This window comes from Microcebus murinus, chromosome 12 (assembly GCF_040939455.1).
Source record: "Microcebus murinus isolate Inina chromosome 12, M.murinus_Inina_mat1.0, whole genome shotgun sequence".
Classification (NCBI taxonomy): domain Eukaryota; kingdom Metazoa; phylum Chordata; class Mammalia; order Primates; family Cheirogaleidae; genus Microcebus; species Microcebus murinus.
In genome coordinates this window covers 45233616-45256763 of record NC_134115.1, presented here as the reverse complement: position 1 = coordinate 45256763, position 23148 = coordinate 45233616, and the positions used below count along the sequence as shown (strand labels likewise).

General features: G+C 36.3%; 1 protein-coding gene across 3 annotated transcripts in view; it reads right to left on the bottom strand.

Annotated features, from left to right (window-relative positions):
• Nucleotides 1-23148, bottom strand: part of ADAMTSL1 (ADAMTS like 1) — an 856830-nt gene that overhangs the window by 157773 nt on the left and 675909 nt on the right. For all 3 annotated transcript variants that reach the window (XM_012769704.2, XM_012769705.2, XM_012769706.3), the window contains 3 exons: nt 20729-20933; nt 19300-19447; nt 16731-16815 (listed from right to left, as the gene is read on the bottom strand). In XM_012769704.2, coding sequence (XP_012625158.2) covers nt 16731-16815; nt 19300-19447; nt 20729-20933 — 438 coding nt within the window. The remainder of the gene's footprint in view (nt 1-16730; nt 16816-19299; nt 19448-20728; nt 20934-23148) is intronic.

Sequence of the window (23148 nt, the reverse complement as noted above, 5' to 3'; positions counted from 1 at the left end):
CTTTGGATGTCACACGAACTCCCAGCTGTGAGACATTCCAGCCAGAGACCACCCGCTCCGCCCTGCCTCGCACCGCTGCGGCAGCTCCTCAGAGCGCGGGACTGGTGGCCGCTTCTCCTCGCTCTCAATCCCAGCACTTGTGCCGCCTGCGAGATGCTGGCTATTCTTACAGCAGACTAATACTGATACTAAAAACTATAATAAAATAAGCCCTTGGAGATATTTAAAGAAACTTTTTTTTTTTTTTTTGGGGTCTGGATCTCAGTAACTTTCTTTGCTTTTCTGCTTAATGTCCTTCCCAAGATTTATTTATATGTATAAAGAGGTGTGTTGTTTTTGTAAGTTTCCAAGAATGGCACAAAGTCCTGTTCCTCACACATTCTTTGAATTAGTCTGAACTCCAATTCTTTTTATATCATAGAGAGAAGCCACGCTACAAATTTAAATCCTCAGGCCTGTCGCAGCGCACGAGAGGTTCCGCATTCACACACGTTTATTCATCATCCTCCACGCCCTGTCCTCTGAAGGAAGCCATACGAATGAGAATTGGGTTTTTCTCTGAGTTTCTCTAGCATGTAGGAAAATATCCAAATTCCAAAAAATGTCCCTCCAGCCTCTACCCTCCACCTCTCCCCGCCATGAATCAACCATGGCCATAACTGCAATGACCTTGAGAGGAACCTAGGACAAAAAGCCCAGAGGGAACCACTAACATTTTAAAAAATAAATAAGTATAATAATTCGGAAAAAGAACTTTGGGCTACATTTTAAAAAAATTTTCCAGGATCCTATTGCTTTCTCACAGGGAGTCGTGCTGAGGAGGCATGGAAACCTGGCTCCCTAACCTTGACGTTGGCAGCAAATGAAAGAACTGATAAGAAGGGTTATAGCATTAAATACTAGCAAGTGCAAATGGTTCATATCTAGTTCAGGGAAATTGAAATTCTAAAAGTAAACCAATCCAAGTTTTCAAACTTGAAGGACCACAACAAAGATGTTTCCCAGGCCTGAGCTTGGGCCTTATGTGGAGCAGAAGTGGGCTGGTCAGGAGACGAGACTTCCCCCAAAGCAGCACACACAGTGCTCCACGGTGTGGCAAGAGACCCTTCGAGAAAGGCCTGACCCCAGCCACCTTTGAAGAGCCAGCCACTAGGAGAGAAGAAAGGTCACCATACAACCCTGTCAGGAAGGTGGACAAGGGTGGCATGGCCACCCTGAATTATTCTCAAGATATCCTCATCACAATGTCACCTTCTTCTCTTGTTTTTGACTTCTTTGCTTCCATCTTCTGCAGCTCTAGAACTTGGGAAAAAAATAGTATCCTAAATGATTAAAAAGTCTTCTCTCTTTAAATAATGCCACCTGCAGGAGACTTTTTTAGAAACATAAAACTAAAGCCTGCAATCAAAATAACTTTAAACTTCTTATTACACGTTCACATCCACCTGCCTGGCTCTTGGAACAAGAATCATGACAAATACACAAGCACTGCATTTTACAACACAGGTGCAGACATGAAGGAAAACATGCATTAAACTATTTTGCACATTAGAAAGATGGGAAAGCAACTGATTAGCCTGCCAACTTTGACAGTCGTGTGACAAACAACGCTTCTTTAATAACATGGTGTCAAATTTTGTTTTCAAACCCACAAGATGGTAGTATCTCAAAAAGAACTGCACTTTATTAGCTTTTCCTATGAAGGAAGGATTATTATTCTGTCACCCGTAAGAGTCTTCTTCAGTGACTATTACAACAGAACATGGGTTAGCAAGCTTTTTCTGTAAAGGGCCAAAGTGGATATATTTTTTCGACTTTGCAGGCCACGTGGTCTCTGTTGCAGCTACTCAACTATGCATTATGGTGTGAAATATGTAAATAAAGAAGTGTGGCTGCATTCCAAATAAACTTTAGCTGTAAAAAGGGGGTGGGGATGGGATGATTATGGAAGGGTCTGGATTTGGCCTGTGGCCTGTATTTCTTCAACCCCTAGTATAGAATAGAACATTTGAAAGAGATGCCAAACACATTGAGATTCTTACATAATCCCCAAACTTATTTTAGGTCTTAGTTTCCATCTCTTTCCACATATATAAGCTTATAGAATGACAAGTAGCCAACTTGATTTATGTTTTCAAAGTGGGTCCCAGATGAAATCTAGAATATAAATGATGCACAGACTGGACCTTCAGCTCTCCTTGCCTATAAAATGCATTACTTTGCATTTTCTCTCTTTCCAGAATCAAGAAGATATACCAAAAACACACAAAATAGAAAGGGCATGCTACTGAAGTCCCATAAACTTGTTGCAATAGTTGAAACTTCTTTATTTTAAAGCAGCATGTTTAAGTGAAAAAAAATATATATATATAATTATGTGAGCATGTAGATGTATGCATGTACGTGTATTTTTTTTTTTTTTTTACTATCTAGACATTTTGGGTTAATAGCAAAAACAATAAACATCTGCTTTATGTCTCCCAAATGAGAGTTTTATCAAATATAAAACAGCCTCCCTGGGTTATTTCCCAATCCACTATCCTTAGGTCTTCATCAAATTCACACCAATTAAAAAAATTAGGTTTTTAAGTGATGCTGTCCTTTGGCAGTCATCTTAATTTCTCTAGTGCATACTGTGTATGGTATAATATATTCTCTCTTGTTGAAGGCAGGAGATTATGTTTCAAAAGAAAAATATCTGATAGTGCGAATGGCCAAATGAATAATAACTGTTTTTCATATGAAGCTTTCCCCCAAGTCCCCAGATCTCCTAACTCTGTATTTACTATCTTGAGTTTTCTGGCCACAAGTGGGAGGAAGCAGGGTCAGTGAGAGGGCAGGCAAGTGAGTTAGAAGGTTTAATTCTAATGTTCAGAAGTCTCATCTTGAATAGCACTTGCTGAGTTAGAACTTTTAAAGTGGGACCTTAAAATGGAGTACAATCTTTTTTAAAAAAATTATGTTAATAATTTTGATGTGTAATCCAAGAATGGATTAATAAAATGTGGTATATGTATACCATGGAGTACTATTCAGCTCTAAGAAACAACGGTGATATAGCACATCTTATATTTTCCTGGTTAGAGCTGGAACTCATACTACTAAGTGAAGTATCCCAAGAATGGAAAAACAAGCACCACATATACTCACCAGCAAACTGGTATTAACTGAGCAGCACCTAAGTGGACACATAGGTACTACAGTAATAGGGTATTGGGCAGGTGGGAGGGGGGAGGGGGGCGGGTATATACATACATAATGAGTGAGATGTGGACCATCTGGGGGATGGTCATGATGGAGACTCAGACTTGTGGGGGGAGGGAGGGAAAGGGCATTTATTGAAACCTTAAAATCTGTACCCCCATAATATGCCGAAATAAAAATAAATAAATAAAAAAATAATTTTGATGTGCAAATGGGCAATGAAAAGGTTCTTACTGAAGTTTAATTTGGGTAAAGATTCTTTTGGTTATAATAAAGTGCACAATAAATGTAATGCACTTGAATCATCCTGAAACTATCCCTTACCTCCCAGATCCATGGAAAAACTGTCTTCCATGAAAATGGTCCCTGGTGCCAAAAAGGTTGGGGACCACTGCTTTAAAAGATGGGTGTAAACTTCAGAAGGGATTGGTATGATTTCTACATTTAGTCTTTCCATCTCCAGGAAGTTGAAAAAACCCCGCACACCTGGCAAATGAATGATTTACGCTTCTGTGTGGTCTCCTATTTGCAAGCTTACTTGTTCTTTTCATTTCAAAAATAATTTAGGCTTTAATGAGATTAATTACCATAGTCTCTTTTATGCAGTAGAAAACAGTGACAATAAAATTTACTTCTAAAATCCCTATGTGGTTTAGTTTATTAGTGACTGTTATGGAGTCAGAAGCATGCCCTGAAATAATAAAAACACTCACTTTGTTATATAATGCTAAACAGAAGCAATTTACTGCTGGTTAATTAGTCTCACATCACCACAGATATTAGCCAGAGTTAGGCTCAAGTTGTATGTACACGCAGTCTGTAAGTAACTCATTTAACTTTTTCTTTTTTTTCCTACTATTTTCCTCTCTCTTTCTTTTTTACATATATGTTTTGGGATTATCAAACTAAGAATAGCTTTATGTTATTTTGATGCTGTTACTAGTCTCATGATCTAGTTTCAAAATGCAAACTGAAATGTGCACAAAGTCACATTAAAAATACTCAGTTTTGGAATAGTTTTTAGTCTTATTACATTTTGAGCTATGATTACTACAGGGGTTGTGGATTTCTTTTTATCTTTTTCATTTGATGTATATTTGTGTATGAAAGTGGTAGCATGATAGAAGGGTGAAGAAAGAGAAGGGAATAAACTGAATAGGGAAAAATTATGAAAAACTTTGACATGAACCAAACAGATTCCTGAGTATCCTTTTAAGTGCATATTTTCTGGTTATCTTGGCCTTTCATTGACATTGAGCTATTTTACTACTCTGTATGATTCTTATCCATAGAAATGCAAATTGTGTCTAGTGGAATGCAAGTTATTGTTGCTCTGTGGATAGACCCATTTTGCATCTATTTGTAAATTCATTTCAGCATTATTATTTGCCTAAATATGTATCATTCTTTTAAATTTTCTTTGAATTGGTTGTAACATATTACTGGTTCCCTCATTAATTAATGATGTAAATAAACTCTTTGGCAGTTGTTCATTTTATACTTGTATTAAAATCATGTGTTTTCCATTTTGAAAATTTTATCATTAACTAGTGGTCACAGAATGAATCTGGAAAATAGTACACTGAAAAAATAAAATATTGTTTCAGTAATTCTTTTCTGAATTAACTAAAAATTATTTTATGTAAACATGTCATTTGTGGGCAAGATAATCACATACTTTGTTGGTAAAAATATGTTATTTCATATTGCCTCATCTTCTTTTTAACACCATCTTTATCCGTATTCTTTTTCTTTAAATTTGAAAAGTTGGTTCTTCTCCTGATTCTGGGCAATCCTTGAGACATTAATGTAGTAAAATCTTTGAGAAAAGGTGCAGTTACCTAAACCTAAGCCTGGCATTTTGGCATCTTGAAGAGGCATTTGGATATATGGGAAAAAATTGCTGCTGGGTAAGAAAGAAACTTGGAAAGGGAAAGGGAAATACCTTTCTACTTCTACTTTCATCTACTTCCCACTTTTACATGAGATCAGATCTCATGTAAAAACTCTTTAGTTATTTAATGTCTCTCAATGAAATTGGAAGGGAGGATTTTTAAACACTCTCTAAAATAAGTAAACAACAATTGTTTGGAATGTTACAAAAGGAGGACAACTCTTCAATTGAATCACTTTCGGAATTTTACAATTACTTATAAAATCTACAATACTAAGGCAACCTTAAAATGACTATTTAAAAGTATAACTGGAACATTAAAGTCTTGGGACAAAACTTATCCAAAATATCCCTCTACATTAACATAGAGCCACACCTAAATCATTCCAAATAAATGAGAATCTAACTTATGATGAAAGATCTTTACTCAAAGATACTTGATCTGAATGTGGAATTTTGAAAATCTTTCTCAACTGCTGTTGTTAGTTTACAGCCTTCTGGAGCTGCAAATAATTCAACCCATATTGAGGTCTCCAAGCAAAAATTTTCAAAGGTGTCCAGGACGTCACTCCACGAAACAGCTCACAGTACCATTTCTTTTCATAGATTCCTCAAATCCTTAAGTATCATCATGCCCAAGTTATGAGGGGTCTTCAGCACAGTAAGGTACCCCAGTAATATAACCAAGAACAGAATGATCCTGGAAATTAAAATAACGAAACCAATGACAGTTTTGATGCAGCCACCAATACAACTACAGTATTTGAAAAGAAAAAATATAATGACTACTCTTGTCTAATGCTGCTAACCAGTAATAATTTGAGGAAAGGACGTCATTCCAAAATATACCGAGGCAGTACTGGAAAAGCTATACTTAGAAGCATTTTCCAAGTAGCACACTTCATTTTCTCATGATAATGATGCTGTTTTGCATACTTTGAGAGACAGCTGACTTGTCTGCAAGAATGCCTCAATGACTTTCTTATAGAAAATGCTCAGCGCTAGAAGTAGGGGGAAAAAACCTGACTGCATTAAAGAGCACATTTTCCTTTCAAAGACACTTTATTCTAGAAGGAAATGTTGCGGAGGATGTGTACTCTGAAAGTTCCAATTCATCCAGAGACTACTGGGCTCTTTCAAAGCCTGGAGTCTCGTATGTTTGAGGACTTTGTTGAAGCCATCTCACATTTCTGCCCTAGCCTTTCTTTGATATGGTGCCAGACAAGATATTAGAAGGAGTCTTGTTAAAAGAGGGACTCTGTTGAGGCTACTCTTCTTTGACAGTGAGAGAAAAGGCAGGAGGAAGATAGTTATCAGTTTTTAAGAATATCGGCCTCATATATTCTGCTACTCCTGACAAATCTAATCCTCATCTGTCTTCTTTCCAGTGACATTCTACACAAGTGACCATTGCTTTCGTCTTCTAGGACTCTCTTCTCTTGAATTACATGACACCAAACTATCTTGATTTTCTTCTCTGGCCACAGTCTCCTATTCTAGGTCCTTCTCCTGTTCTCAAACTGTAATATTGCAGTGCCTCAGGGCTCAGCTTTGTGCTGTCTTCCAATGTGTTTGTCAATGATTCTCAATTTCAAATACTAGCAATGTATGGGAAACTTCTAAGTCTCTAGTCTAGAACTTTTTTCTTTGAAAAGAATAAACATTAATTTAATTAATCTATTTATCAAAAATATATATAGTGCTGCTTATGTGCCAGGTACTAAGTGCTTTATAAATAAAAGTTGTTAAATCTTAACAAGAATCCAATGAGATAGGAACAATTATTATCCCTATTTAATACACAGATGAGGAAACTGAGGCACAAGTCCACAGCTAGGCAGGTTTCATGCTCTTAGCTCCTACAGATTGCTACCTTTTCTTCTTACTATTTTTACGTTTATGTTTGAAAGGCATCTCCAACTTAAAATGTCCAAAATGGAACTCTTGATCTGCCTCCTCAGCAACCCGTTCCTCTTCCAATCTTCTCCATCACAGCAAATGATTCAGTGGCCACTCAACTGCTCAAGTAAAAAGACAGGAGGTATTCTTAACCCCTCAATTTCCCACACTCTTCATTTCTGAGTGATTGCCCGATTCTATAAATTCTCCCTTAAAAATATATCTTAAATTCATTTACTTCTTTCTGTCTCCACTACTGCCACCTTGATATAGGAATGACAACACTATTTACACATCTATGCTTTATATATTTTACATCTGTAACTCATTATGACATTGTTGGGTGATGGGGACTGTTAGAAACACTGTGAAAAGAGAAGAAGAGATTACTGCTTGTCTTCTCAAGGAAATGCTGGCACTGTCTAGCAGATTTCTGGGGGTGTTCTAATTCTATGGAAGTATGAGCCTTTGGTTATCTCTGGCTGGTGTATTTTGCAACTCCATAGAGATAGAAGTTTCCTTGTGGAAGGCTGGCAATGATATAGATGTTTCTTGTCCATAATGATGGAAATTTTTTCAGTTCATGTCAATACAAATGATTTTGTTTGGTAGAAAATATAGACTTTTCCAAATTCGATTCTCATGTGAACTAGTTTTAACATCTTATTGGTTCCTTCAATAATTCATGAATTAAATAAAATTTTTGACAGATCATATTTGCAGGACTGTCATGATAGCACCTTTTAAAAAATTATATTTTAACAGTACCATTTTCATCCCAATGTCTAGACGGTAAGAGTGAGACCCAGAGATTATCAAGGCCACACTGCCAAGTGGATGGCAGAGTCAGGATTCAATTCAGTCTATCTGTTTCTGTACATACACCAGCCTCACCGGCTGGCTCCATGATCAGTGCTCTTTAACGCCTCACTGCCTTGCCACTCTGGCCGCCATGTGGATGATGATCATTGAAGCAAACACCCTCTCTCTGCTGACTACTCCAACAGCCCCTGGTTGCCTTCTTCCTCTGTCTTACAAAGTCATTCTTCCTGGGGTAGCCAGAGGGATCTTAAAATGCAAAGCTTTTAATTGTCCCCCACTGTGACCAGAAAAAAAGACAAATCCCTTCCCAAGGTCACCTTATGTCATTCTCCAGCTTCATCTTCCTCTATTCTCCCTCTAGTCACTACTCTTTCTGGCCACATTAGTCTTCTTTCACTTCCTTCAATGTGTGTAGTGCTTTTTTGACTCAAGATTTTGGCATGGGTTTCTCCCTGGATGACGCTCCTCTCTTCTCTCAGCACTGACCCTCAGGTCTCAGCCTTTATGCTCCCTTTCAAAGAGGACTTCTCTGATGCCTAGACCTCCTGGGTTCCCTGTTATAGACTCTCTTAGGGAACTTTTGTATTTTCTTTGAGCAGTTACCAGTCTTTCATAATCACAAAGTCAATCGTTAGGTAATAACCGTCTCCCTCACTAGACCAAATCTCAACAAAGGTAAACCTTCACTTAATAAGAGCTTAATAAATATTTCTTCAAATGAATTAATGAATCAACAAACAGGAAGGTCAGAGCTGATGTTATGAGTGCCTGGGTATTGAACTTGTTCTTGGACCCAAAGACTGAAACCAAGCTAGATAAAGAAGCAACAGCTTAAAAAACTCTAGGAAATTAAATTATACGTTTATGTTCTAGGCATTGGCATGAGGAAATACAAACCTTTTCCTGTTGTAAGAGTTTCTTATGGCCTTTTAAAGTTACTGTACCCAAATTTAGTAGTGGTAGTAGGCTTATTCATTTATTTCTTATAGCTGTACTTAGGCAGTATGTGCTGGCCTCATTTTATGTTAATGCTTACTGGGTAATCATGTAGCTTGAGGAAATTTGAAATTCTGTATCTATCACATTTCAATTAAGTATCAATAAAATGCTATTTTCTGTAAGAAAAGGATTTTTGAGACAAAGGCTGACTTCAATAATTTTTACATGGCTCTGGTCAAAAAACTGGTTTATCATATCACCAGCTCCTCAACATTGAAGGCTCTGGAGCATTTTGGAATTGTTCCTAAGTTAGAGGACCCATGGAGAGCTCTTATTATTTTTTTTTTAATCTACTCTTTAAAACTCAACATATGCAAAGTTTTGGGAAACAGGGAAGATGGACTACTAACTGCATGTAGCAAATACAAATGGAGCCAAATTACTCTCTCCACAAATGAAAAATGAGGATATGACACTTCTTTCAGATCATCTTTCTCTCCTTTTGCATTTCTGACTTATGTGAACAGAACATGATTTGAAAGCTTGCTTTTCCTTGAGGATAGTATGACTATTTAGAAAGCTATGTTACAGGGACTAGAGACCTCATTATGGTAGACAATACTATCAGTGCATTTGTAGTTCTCAGCTTAATACTAGAATGTCATTTTTAATGCATGCTATTTTCCCTGACTTTGACAAAGATTTAAAATATTATAAACTCAGAGTACTTTCACGTAACATTTCTTCTTTACATGGAGTGAAATTAGTTTATCTTGCAATTTTGTAAAGGTTTCTTTCTCTTAATGCAACAAGTTTGGCAGAACTTTCCAATGAAAAGTTCAGTTCATTAAAAATGACCTTAATGGACTTAACATATATTGGTGGTGACAGGGTCTATACTTTATTTTGGCACACAAAGATCCCATTAATTTGTCTTTGTCACTCTCTAGGGCTCAGCTGAGCAACAGTTCAGATTTAGCTTTCTGAAAGTAGCTACAGAATGAGTAACAGTGGTGATAGTGGGAGGGGCTGACAAATTTAGAACTTCTTGATTTGCAATCATGGCTTTCCTAATGACTACATAAAAATGGCTCTGTCTGCTCTCTTGAGTTTATTATGGATTTTGCTGTCTCTGTGTATGGGGATCAAGTATATTTAACTCAGAGTTGAAAGACGTTGCTTTTTCACCCAAGCGGTTTCTGAACTTTCCTTACTCGCTTTTGCATTTCCCCATAAATCTCTTTTTAAGCAACTAAAGATAACTAACCTTTGTCCCTTAGTATAAACGCTGAGCTAAATTAAAAGTATAAGACTCACTTACAGGTGAGTCTTCAGAGAGCCCCAGAAGTGTAGAAGAGGCAGAGTAGTAGTGTGAGCTGGGAACCTCTAGCTGAGTTTTGAATCATGTGGTTCTTGCTCAAATGCCATTAGATATAAGATGTAGAGGCAGATACATCTGCCTCAATTCTTCCATTTATAATGAGTTGTTATTATATATTTGAGCTCCCTTAACGATTTCTCTAGGAAGATTAATGATGCTAGCAAAGGCCTAATCATAACAGTTAATATATATGTAGCACTTTCTGCGTACCAGGTACTTTGCATATATTAATTTAATGCTTACAGCAACCCTATGATTTAGAGACTATTATCATCCTCATTTTGCAAATGAATAAATTGAGCCATATAGGGTTAAGTGACTGGCCCAGGGTTCCCTGTTGCTAATACAGATCCAAGATTCACACATCTTCAGCCACTGTGCCCATAGCTGCTCTGCATGGAGGTATGATCAGTAAGTAAATTACTTTTTACTTTGATCCTAAAAGGGCTGTGTCCTTGTTGTGGCACACAAATATACAGACTGAACCCTCAGCAACTCATATAGTTGGCAACTTGATGTATCTGAAAAAAAATTCAATTTTGGGAAATTATCTGTGGTTTCTGTAGCCTGCTATCAACATAGAGGTAGGAAAAACTGAGGTACAAATACTGATACAAAATATCTGATCATTTTCTATGTAAAAAGATCTAATGTCTTTCCCCAAGTACTAGTTTTGGAATCAAAGCCAGATTTCAAATCAGTTTTGTCATAATCTGCCAAATATCAGCTCACATCAACATCCCCCTCAAGTCCTTTCAGTGTATACATTACATTCTTCTCTCATTTATTTCTTATAGTTGTGCGTTCCCATGTACTATCTTAACTATGTGATATTTTAGCTCAGAGGTAGATGCAATTTTAACATATGGTAGTAGAGAATTGAAGAATTCAATAAATAAGTTCTCTATATTCCCTTTAAAATCAATAACACTCTCATTCTGTGCAAACTCAAACATCAATTGGCATTTCTTAAAAACAACTAGCTCATTTGTTCAATCCATCAATAGACGGCCAATATTCAACACTTTGGTCACAATCCTGTTGTTCCTGTGACAAGAATGCACTAAAGCCTTCTTGAGAGCAAGGACTATTGGGTTATTTTTGCAACCGCTGCACTGGTACAAAGCATAGCATAGAGCAGGTAATTTATGGGTGAATTTAGCATCTGTCATTAGGCAGACTGAACAATTAGCAGGTCCAGTGACTCTCCGAGGTCGTCTAAAATATATAATTGCCAGAGAATTTATATCGAGCGCTCTGTTTGGTGCTGTAGAGAATACAAAGGATGAGACTGATTTTGGTATATGGGGAGGAGCCCAGAAGTACAGAGCCGAAAGTGAGAGAGGTCAGGACTATCGTGGGGTAAGGGCTGATTCAGTCTGGCCAGGGTGAGGGTGAGGCGTTAGCTCTGCCATATGCCAGTTCTCCAAATTAAGAGCTTTTGTGCTTCTGTAGCTGATAATTCTAACACGCAACTTCTTGTGCTGCTTGAACATCTTTTTTGTTGATTTAAGGATCTGCAAATCGTGTTTAAATTTCTTGATGTTAGGTGAGATGACTCTTGATTCTTAAGAAATCTGTTTCTATACACACACCAGATATTCCTTGTTGTTTTTCTGTGGCCTGAGATTCATGAAAAGAATGTAATTCAGGTATTTTAAAATGAGACTATAAACAGCAACACTATCTGGAATCATTTATTGATGTTTGATTCACCACATATTCTTTGGGGGAAATTTAAAAACACATCACACAATTAACATTTCTAGCCACTTTTTTAAAAATATGTGAATTCACATTCTTAACCACTGAGTTAAGCCATCCACATTCTCAGACTATTTACTAGGTATAAATATGGACTAATGTAAACATATGCTTAAATATTTTATATTTAAATACTACTTTCAACAAGGTAAACAAGGCATTTAGTGACTGCAGGATCGCCATGGCTATTCTTACCGGCTTTTCGTTATGTATCTGATTCTTTGTGGGTTCTGTTCTCACAGATGCATGACAGGAATTTCCCTTTGCTTCCTATTGAATCAACCCCATCACTAAGCTGATGCCATCTGGTATCCAGATATCCTGCTGCCTTCTGCCCGCTTGCTCTTTCCCTTTTTCTTCTTTTTTTAATGGATCACACCAAGGTTATTTGTGGCAATACGTTTAAGGTCTGAATAATATGTTGAAGCACAAAAATGGTTTCTTCACCATGCAAAGCCATTGACTGAAAACCCAAAAAGATCACTCAAGATATTTTAAAATGAAAGATCATGGTACAAAGACTACCCAATCCTACCTTGGAGATCATGGCATCTTTGAGCTTCTCTACCTGGTAAATGCCAGCTATTTGAGGAGAGGATGTCTGCTTAAAATGGTCGGCTACATGGTGCCCAAAGGAGCTACCATATCCTATTTATTGCTTGTTCTGAGCCATCAAAGAACTACTGGCAAATGAAATATATCTGGGAAGAACCTGGCTTCCCTAAGTGCTCAATTAGTCCTCACTTCCTCTACCTGGGATGCCTTGTTTTAGAGATCAGGAAGTCTGAAAAAAGAACAAGACATAACATTTTCTTTCTTTCTTTTCTTTTTTTTTTTTTAAAGCATGGCTCACTTAGCAAATTAGGCATTTGGTAGCCCGTTAGTGGCCTAAAGGAGTTAAGGAAATGAACAATTTCCTTCCTATTCCAAGTCAGATCAGACTTTTTAAGGTTAGCTGAATGACTTCCTGTTCAACAACCTTTCTTGAAATGTCCAAGAGATCACCACTGTTTCATTTTTCCTCAAGAAATTAAGCTGTCAGTGGGGTCATAATAGGTACTTGCCTTGAGGTGGTAGTGATGTCTATGTATACATCTCAACAAAGACTAAAAGTAAGGGATAAAAATAAGAGACAGAAAATATGTCAGTAATTTTGTTATCTCCTACCTGATTAACAAAAATAATTGTACTACCATGTTGTAGTTCTGATACCCCACCAAATAAAAGTAAACTTTGGAGGGTTTCAAAAAAGACCTAGAAAGCTATTCCCACATATTTTTCAATAGATGCAACCAAATGGGCTCAATCTGGCATTTAAAGGATACATCCTAAGTCTAACAACACTCTCAACAGCTAGAGGCAAATTCAAAATGACACAGTCTGAATGTTAACAGAAGAAAATTCCATCATCATTTTTTTCATCCCCCTTTTCTAGTGCTAAAATGGCACTACTGTTACACTTAGAAAAATGCAACTCCCTAGAATCTTAATTGTAGAAGTCTATCTTTAACCACAATTCATTCTGTGTTAATTGGGAAGCAAGGATTTTTTAATTGATTCCTCAGATGAGATCCTTTGAAGTCAGCTCATTTTATTGTATTTATTTATAAGATTGTGTTTGATGAGCTTCACTGGCTAAAGCACTCTATCGCTTAGTTCAGTTTGGGATTTGGATCTTGTTTGCATTGTTCTACTCAATGGGAGAGAACAAAACACCTTGCTGGTTTTCAGGAAAACCTGATAAAAACGTATGTTAGTACCTGGATCAAGGCAAACCATGACCACCAGTGAAAAATCAGCTTAGAAGGTATGACTCCCACAAGTGGGTTAGGAATTCGTGTTTTGCATACCAAGAAAATATATTCATAACAATATTCCTACTTTTCTACCATATGTATCAAATAAATCATGAATAAGCCTTCTGTTGTTGGTGAAAAAAATCAGTATCTGGAAGTATTTCTGAATAGATGTTACAGCTTTATATGATGAATCTATCTATCTAAGTATATTACCATAATGTGATCCAATCTCCATACTTTTTTCAGTGAATCTATGAGACTGACATCTGTATTTGCATCTTCTGCATGGTGTTTAGTGGAACTATAATGTTGGTTGTTGGTACATTCTTCTGTTCTATAAAGTTTTAGTTCTTGGCAATTCAGTTTTTAGTCTTTTATCATTAGTTTTCTTCTAAACATCTTAGAGTGGTTGCTTTCCAACATATTTTTTGGCCAGGGTGCTAACTAATCTTTTTCTTACATTTTAGGATCACTAAAAGTATTTAACATTTAATAAGGGTATCTTCATATGCTAAAGATCTTAATCTGGTGATTTTCCTGTATTATCTAATTGAGACAGTTTGGTGATAATATTTTCACTTTCCATATGGGGAAATACATGATATATGCTGCTTTCCTATAGCCCTCTACAATGTTTGCTAGCGCCAAAGCAAAAGATAATAGTTCTGCACCACTGTTCCTGCTTCACTGAAGCAGTTCAGAAGTGACAGCCACAGCTCCAAAACATTACCATTTAATTTAAGCAATGTGAGTCTCTTTGGTGGGGGGAAGGGATGACTTGCTGACAGTATATCATTGTTTCATTATGCTTTGGAGAGTAATTATAGGTTGTTACATACAGTTCAAAAGTGGCATATGGGGTTTAAAAAAGAAGGAATTAAGATCATGCAAAATTATGTTTTTTAAATTCAAAATCAATGAAAATAAAAAATAATAATGTGACACTTAGGACCTTTCTTAGAGTTCAGTGCACTAAACATGTAAAAAAGTATATTAAAGTATATATAAAGTATATTAAAATGTGGAAACCATATACCTTTCATTACATTATTCTACAGCTGTCATTTATTTCATTTTGGTATAAAAGTAATTATTGTTCTGCACATAATAGTATACATTTCCTTTACCCTGCACTGCCACTCCAATTACAACCTACTTCAATTCAGATTAATCATGCCAAGATGGCAATTCCACTACACTAAGAGTAAAATTTAATAGTCTCATATATGGCTATAGTTTCAATGGCTAAAGCTATGTATTTGACTACTTCAGGGATTTTATTAAGAGTAAAGCTAAACATAATGCATCTTAATCGGACCTTTAGTAGGAAAAAAAATTAGAAAATAGGGTTGACCATGGACTATGCAATGCTTCTGCAGAAGCATTAAACTCCACTTACAGCTTTCATTTCAGAAGCATCTAAAAACAGGAAATATGTTTCATTATTGATGTATGATGTTTTTATTTACCTTCAACTTTGTTATTTAACACCAGTCAGAATGCAATATTATAGATGGGGTTATGCTTTAGACCAAATGGCAAAATATAGTGTACAATGAGAGCAGAGAGTTTATTTGGTTTTAAGCATATTTAACCCAAAAATACATAAAAGGAATAACCAGCTCCAATTACATAGCATCTTTCTGTGTCTTAAATAGAACCTTAGTGGATTAAGGAATTAATGCCCTTTTAAAATGAACTGCTTACTTCCTCTTCAGCAACAGGAAGGCCTGTCAAACCATGTACTAGCAAGAGAAAGAGGAAACATTTTAAGCTTCATGTATTCACTTGAAGGTTGCATCGTGATCTTAAACCATTGCCTTTCTTCCAAAGTTCTGCAATGGTTAGTTGCTTTTTCTCAAACAAGTATAAAAGGGTCCTGTAGTAACTTTACAGAAATAATTTATGTTTTGCTTAATTGTCCTTTTAAGTAAGAAATGTTTTGCCTAAGGTATGTATCATTTTTCTGTGAAATTGAGTGATAATATAATTTCCTTACAAATGACCTCTGGTTATTGTACAAATCTATATTTTGGATTTCTTGTCGAATCTTTTATAGTTTAGAATAAGATTCAGGAACACAATTATGTTCTGGCAAACCACATCAGATTTCAAATCAAACAGGATGAACCTGAGAAAATTCTAAATTGCATTGAATATAGAGATTAAAATGCTAATTTATATCTCTAGTAAAATTTAAATTATGAGTTAAACTTGGAAAGCATTTCATATCCTACATGCTATACAGTGAACTTCTGGAGGGAGCATAATATGTCTTGTGTACCAGTGAATAATACAGAGCCTGAGAAATTGCTTGGGTCATAGATAAAAATTTGTCAATAAAGTACATTCTCTTATTTGTAAAATTGATGCAGCAGATATGCCTGTCAGTGTCCTCTAGTAATATCAATATATATATTCTCATCAATCAATCAATCAATCAAATTTGTCTCCCTTCATTTCCTTTTCTGGAGCATCTGGCCTTGATGAAACTGAGCAGGCTGAAATCCTGATCAAGTGGGGCAAAAACCTGGGTCTCCCTCTGATACCAATGGCAGCATGAAAAGGAAAAGAAAATAATAAACTCCCTTTGCCTGCAGATATGTTTTCCTTACCCTTTAATTTTGGTGAATGGCTATATTGCAAAGCTGGGAGAGAAGGAGTGTGGAAAACTGCCAGGGCTTTCACATCAAATCTATGTTACACCATCAGACGCAGCCTGGCCCTTCTCACCTTCGGTTCCTTGCCAAGAGAAAAGGTCAGGTCAGGTTTTGGAGATGAGGGCAAGCACTACGCCTTCAGTTTCCTACTTGAGGCAAAATTAAAAAGTATTTGGAGACCAATCATAAGTTGTGATAAACACTTTGAAACTCATAAATCTCTAATTAGAGTGCCCAAAAGCCTCATTTCACCTTTGGTAAGATGATTACACTTAGTTCAGAACCCAGAAAGCCACAATCAGTGAGGCACTGCTTTCTTTAAACCAATCAGCTTCAAAAGTAGAACAATGTGTGCTTTTAAAACTTACGAAGGCTCTTCTGACACAGCAGCTCCTTCTTCTAGCTCCTGAGCTTGTTTGTACCAAGGCAGCTTGGCCTCCACTGGAAGTTTCTCTGAGAAGTTAGTGCATGCACATACAAGAGAAGAAGTTAGAACCAATCTGGAATTTCAGTGAAATTCCTTTTTTCATCACCACTTCTTAGTTTTGCACTATGCCTAGAAGTTACTATGTTGACAACCACAAATAATAAGTTTTTAGGTAAATTGCTGCCTCTGATGATGGTTATATCAGAAAAGTAAAAGAGGATTTAAAATATGTTTAATAATACTTGTCTGTATGTATGCTTCCTTTTTATTATGTTGCATAGCAAAGTCCTTTTATTATGAAAGTCGTCATAACTCTAGGAGCCCTAGCTCAGTATGCATATAAAGAAATCAACAAAGTATCTTTTCACTATTTCCTATTGAAAAGATAGAGCAATATTTACTTTTTAAAACAAACACAAAGTATAATCAGTTACACTGTAATATTTTTATAAATTCTAACTTCTTTTTGCCTTTTGCCTAAGTGTGACCTAGATCACATTATCAAAAACAAACTCTGCTGCTGTGAAATTTACAAAACATTGCTTTAGATATCCGACTCATTCAATGCTACCCCAAGGCTCACTGACAATTGGAATATGTACAACTTAAGAGTTCAAAACCCATAATTTGACTGGTTTCACCTATTTATCTAGCTTTGGCCAAATAATTCAGAACAACCTTCCTAACTACTTCCTGAAGGAAAAAATGTGGAGGAGAAAAATCAAGAGGGAGGTTATAACTGCTCCTACAGAAGTAACTGCCAAGATTCCCATTCTGACATATTTATTAGGGTCATTTATAGGCATATTTGCCTTTATAGTATGAGCCAATGAAGCTCTATCACCATTTATAACATATAATTGCAAAGATGAAAGAAATATATCAATATATATACACCCCATAGAATTATATGGTATTTTAATGATGTTTAGAGGGCCAGTCTCACTTCTTAGTTCTGAAAATCCAGATTTCATTCTTGACAGTAACCCACAAATTGCTTTTCTTTCTCTGAAATGGCTTGGTGAAGATAAAGCTAATAAATAATCACCATTCTAAGCTAGGGCCATCACTTCTTGTCCTCTATGTAAAGCAATTGTTTACAGTCAGAAAACAAAGTGAGTGAGAAATGGAAAACTGCCAATGCCAAAAGGATTTGGTAATGTTTTAAACACAGTAATATAATATCTATACAGACATCATTTTATAATTACCCCATCTATTCCAATTAAATGACTCAGTCAGTGAAGCTATCTCTAATGTGAGTTAGCTGTCTTTCAGTAATGAAGCATTCAGTTTGGCACTAATAGTAGGAATGCAATACTTTACTACTGATTTGAACTAAATCCTATCTGATGTGCCTGTGGCGACCTCCTCTTATATTTGAGGACATTAATGATAGTCAAGAGTTAAAGGAAACATTTGAGCAGAACTTACTGTATGCCAGGCATTAGGCTAACCACTCTATTTACATTATATCTTATTTAACTATCACATGATCATTGAGATAGATAATATTATTATTCCCATTTTACAGATGAGGAAACTGAGGCTTAGAGAGAGCAAAATTTATTAAAATTAATCAGGATCTCTGGTATGCTTTTGTTCTTTGGTTTCATTTTGTATCATTAATTTAGATTTTATGATGTCATTCATTTGCAACAAGGTAATTTATAGTATAATAAAGAGTTACATTGTGGCTGATTTTCAGAGAAATTTAATGGTTAACAAAATAAAATGGCTTAAGAAAGAAATGGGAACCATATTTAAATATTAAAAATTAGACGAGGTTTATAATAAAGAATTATTTACTTCTGAATGGTTTGTGACTTTAGATTTTTGGATTTTTCAATTTCATTCACATAGGTAACAATACTTGCACGGAAATCAGATTAGTATTCATGCTAACCTGAAAGACTAGATATAATTATAATAAATCTTGCTCACTAAATAGAACTTTTCTAAAGTTCCTTTTTAAATAAGTTATTTGTAATATCTATTAAATTATGATATATTTCAAATTTTATTTCAGATTATGGTTCTGGAATTCAGTCTCATATTCATGTTTTAATTTTTAATATAAAAAGTGACAGTTTCCTGTTTCATCAGTTTGAAGTATGAGATTTCCCAATGTATTTCAGGTAGACGCACTTGGATTGATCCCATTTACAACAGCAAGAAATGTGGACAGTAAGTCGCACAATTATTTCTATAATATCTGATCTTCCTTTTAGTAGTTATATCTGATATTTCTCAGCAACAGTCTTCAAACAATTTTATGACTTGGGAGATAGTTCTAGAAATATATTTCTATATGCAGTACTTAAAACTTTGTAATGAAAACCATTGGAAAGATTTACAGAAAAGAAATCAAGTTCATTTAGTAGAGTTAAGTCATAAAGAATTTGTACTAAGAATACTTGGGAGACTTAAAAATATTCCAAGGAGTTTAAAACAGCACCTGCATACACAGAAGAAGGAACAGACTGGTAGGAGAACACCTGTCAAATTACCTTTGGGTTTATAGCAGGGAGTGGGTATGATGCATTCCTCTTTGATGTGGGGCTTTGTTTTCTGGCTACAGCCTCCTGTGTGCATTCCTCGATGGTCGATGCAGAGGACCACACGGTACCTGAGGCCCTGGCCACATGTCACTGTGCACTGGAAAGAAATTGCAGGAGAAAGACTCACAGGCAAAGTCTCATGGACTTTTTTTTCACTTCCCACCCAAGACTTTAAATCTAAGGACTCCTTTTTAGACGAGGACTCCTGGTAAATGTATATACCACTTCTTACCATTCCTGGGATCTGTGTTCTGTTAGGTTATTTGAGGCGAAGCTGGCTAAAAATGGAATCACTTTCAATTCCTAATCTTTAATCAGTCAGCAATCTTTAAGCACCCCCTGTGCAAAAAGTCTCAAACCAAGTACCCAAATAAAGGAGAAAAGAAACCGTTGAGTGTGTTAAATTTCGATTTGCAACACCGCATTTTATTTATTACTTTGCTAATGACTGCTGCGTCCAAAAATATGGAAAATGCTCCTACGTGAATATTTAAAAATTTAAAACTGCCATCATAGCTAATTTATAGTGTGGTGTGGCCAATCCAGTTGATTATATTGAAATGGGAAAAAAGGTTTCAAGGAACTCATTCAAAGGCCAGATGGCAGACACAGATAGCACCGCCAATGGTTCTCCACATCTGGTAGCGTGTCTCGATACAGAAAACATCGCTGATCTGCTGCCTCCTGATCTGCTGCCACAAAGCCACAGGGCTCAGTGAAGAGGCTTTTGTCATTTCTGTGGCTGAGGACACAATGGCTCAGTTCATCTTTCTATTTCCTTTGCCATTTCCATTTTTATGTTAGCAGCCAGGAAACCCAGGATAACATTTTATGTTCAATGACAGCAGGTTTCCTAAAGTCTGTAACTTTTTTTTGTTTTAATTATCTTACCACATCCCAATTTTAATTTTTATGCTTTTTTCATTTCACCCCTTTCTGCCAATAAATAATATTCATAGTATTAATTTTAATCTACTTAGACCCTTTTTGGATATAAAGTATGATAAAAAAATGAAATCAAACTTCTGGTCTACTGAACTCTATCAACAAAGCAGTTTCACAGATGATTCAGGATCAGTCATTCAGCCTCAATTACTCTTGAAGGACATTTGTTTCCCTTTGCCATTTGAGGGAACATTATCTGGGAGGCAACAGGGGCTTCTGGAAGTAACTTGAAGAAAGACATTTAAAAAAAACATCATTTACTTTTGGTCATGCTGGATTTGGGGCATTCCTACTCCAGGAGCTAAGCTGGTAGGCTTCTAGACACCTCAAGAGGAGAAGTGTGGAGCTGCACAGGGTACCCGGTGGGGCCATGATGATGAGAGGGAAGAGTGGCCTTACTCTCCTAATGAACAAAGAAAGAAGGCACAGTTACCGGAGACCACTCCTGTGCCAGCCATTTAGGGCAGTCAAAAATGTTGCAGGGCTGCACGATGGGCATCTTAGGGGTGTACATGCATTTCCACTCTTCCACTGAAGTGACATGCCCCTGGATGTCCTCCTCCACACAGGAAACTGCCCGGCTCTGGATGCCCCCCCCACACGAGGAGGAGCACGCGGTCCACGGGGTGGCCTCCCACCTACAGAAGCAAGGGTAGTCATCAGGGCAGACATGCACATGGCCAAACCTCCTCAGTGACCGGCAGACCAACCCATTCCCCGTGCCTATTGGTATGCTCAGGTTCTGAGAGGCTACAGTCCAGAGAACCGAAAGCCACCTATGGCCTGAAATCTGATGACTAAGAGAGAAGCATTCCCTGTTGGCAGAAGTGCTTTGTAAACCATGAAGCTCTACACAAATGGAAGAAATTACAGTTTTGAGAGCCATCCACAAAGCTTTCTGCTCTGTCTCTAACCTACTTAAAAGATGTAGTCCTCAACGTTTCTTCCTATAGTTTCAATATAGATCTAATTGAGTTTCATAAACACATTAAGTATCAATGTCAAGACTAAAGTTGGAAAAGAAGTTAACACTAAACTTTTGTACATGGGCTGATATTTTTTTATTTTCATTTTAGTAATACTTCATTACTTAACTTTTAGGTACTTTTTATAGGAGAAGCTCATAAAAAAGCCAGGTAAACAAAAGACTCTACTTCTGTAATCATTAGCTTTGGGACTACACAGATTCAGCACAATGCTGATGTTCAAACTGTGTCATTAAGCTGAGGAAAAGAAGTGTTAATATAGGCCTTATCGACTTATTTTCTAACTTTTGAAGGATACTGGTAGTTAGAGTTCCTCCAGTAAAGCATTTCTGGAACTGTGAAGAGGTTTGGTTTTGGTTGGAAGGCTAATGGCATCTGAATCTAGATATACAGTTAAGTAGAAAATAACAATATTGTCAATAATGTTTAAGAGAATTCCATTGACTTTTCAGAGCTCTACACAGCTTTGAAGCAGTTGGATCCAGATGCAGAGAGATGTCTTTGCCTAATTCTTTTCTCTCTTTTGTAGATTTAGAGAATGTAGAATTTCTAAAAACAGAAACATTGGGACTGAATGAGCTGAGCTTGTATTTCTTACATATATTCTCCTTATTGATAAGGATGCTAAAGAGCTTTAATGTTTCTCTTACAATTATTGGAGATGTGATTTCAATGAGAGAGAAATAAAATGCCACTGAGTTGATCCACTCGAATAGTTAAATTTTAGAGTATTGCACAGGCATATCATGAAAACATTAATATTTCTGTAAGTAGGATTTCGTGAACATTGTGAGCTTGATTTCTCTTCTGCATGAGCCTGAATAACGTGCGTTTTCCAGTTACAAAGGGTTTTCCTTCACACTTTCTCTGCACTGTTGGAGTTTAGGCAACGACCATTGTCTTCACTGCCAAAAGCCAAAATGCGCTGCCAAATACAATATTTTCCTATGCATATGCCCCCAAGAAACATATAAGAAAATGTCATTATAGGGAAACTGAGGCCATCTGCTTAGTTCTTGGGAGATTTTCTGATCTCTTTCAAGAGAATGAAGTAGCTCTGTAGAGAGTTTCTCTTCCAAAAGGATAAGACCAATTCTCTCTTGCCTCCATGTAAATCTCTGGTGGGCTTCCTTCTGGAGGTGAATAACAGGCCTGACTCAGGTTGAAATTGGGATGAATATTTAAGTACACATTCACATTAGATTTGATGTGACAGTGAAGTAGGAGTACGTTTTTAAATGTACATTTAATTACTTAGAATATTAAGATGCCATAAAAGAGCATGTTTTCTAATTGGTACTCTAAAATCGCTAAACTTGACCCTTCTAAAGGGAGAGTGATTAATTTCTGTCTCCACACTTGGACCTGACCATATTTCACAAATAGTAATAGGTATCTTTTTCAATGTCAGTGATCACAGAAAGACAAATGATGCTAATGTTATTCTGAGAATTTATAGTATGGTTCCAGCATACAACTACAGTTCTATATGTAAAAAATTGTCATGTGAATCCTTGTATAATAGGGTTATGTGGAATTTTAACGCACAACATATCTGGGTGACTTAAAGTGTAACAAAAGCTGAAAGAGGACATCAGTCAGGAGGTCTTAAAACTGTAATCAGGTAAGTGCTTGGAATGAAAAAAGACATATCCAAGAATCTTGAAGTGGAAGAACATTAAATGAATTTGTATATCATACATTTTGGCTTTTAACGTTTTTAAACACACAGTATATTTAAGAAATTCTCACAATTAAGAAGGATATAGAAAAGTGGCATATATTAATTATGAGTTAAGATAATTTATCAGAGTCTACTTTCATATTATATTCAAATAGGTGTTATAGTCAAAGACTGCAATCAGGA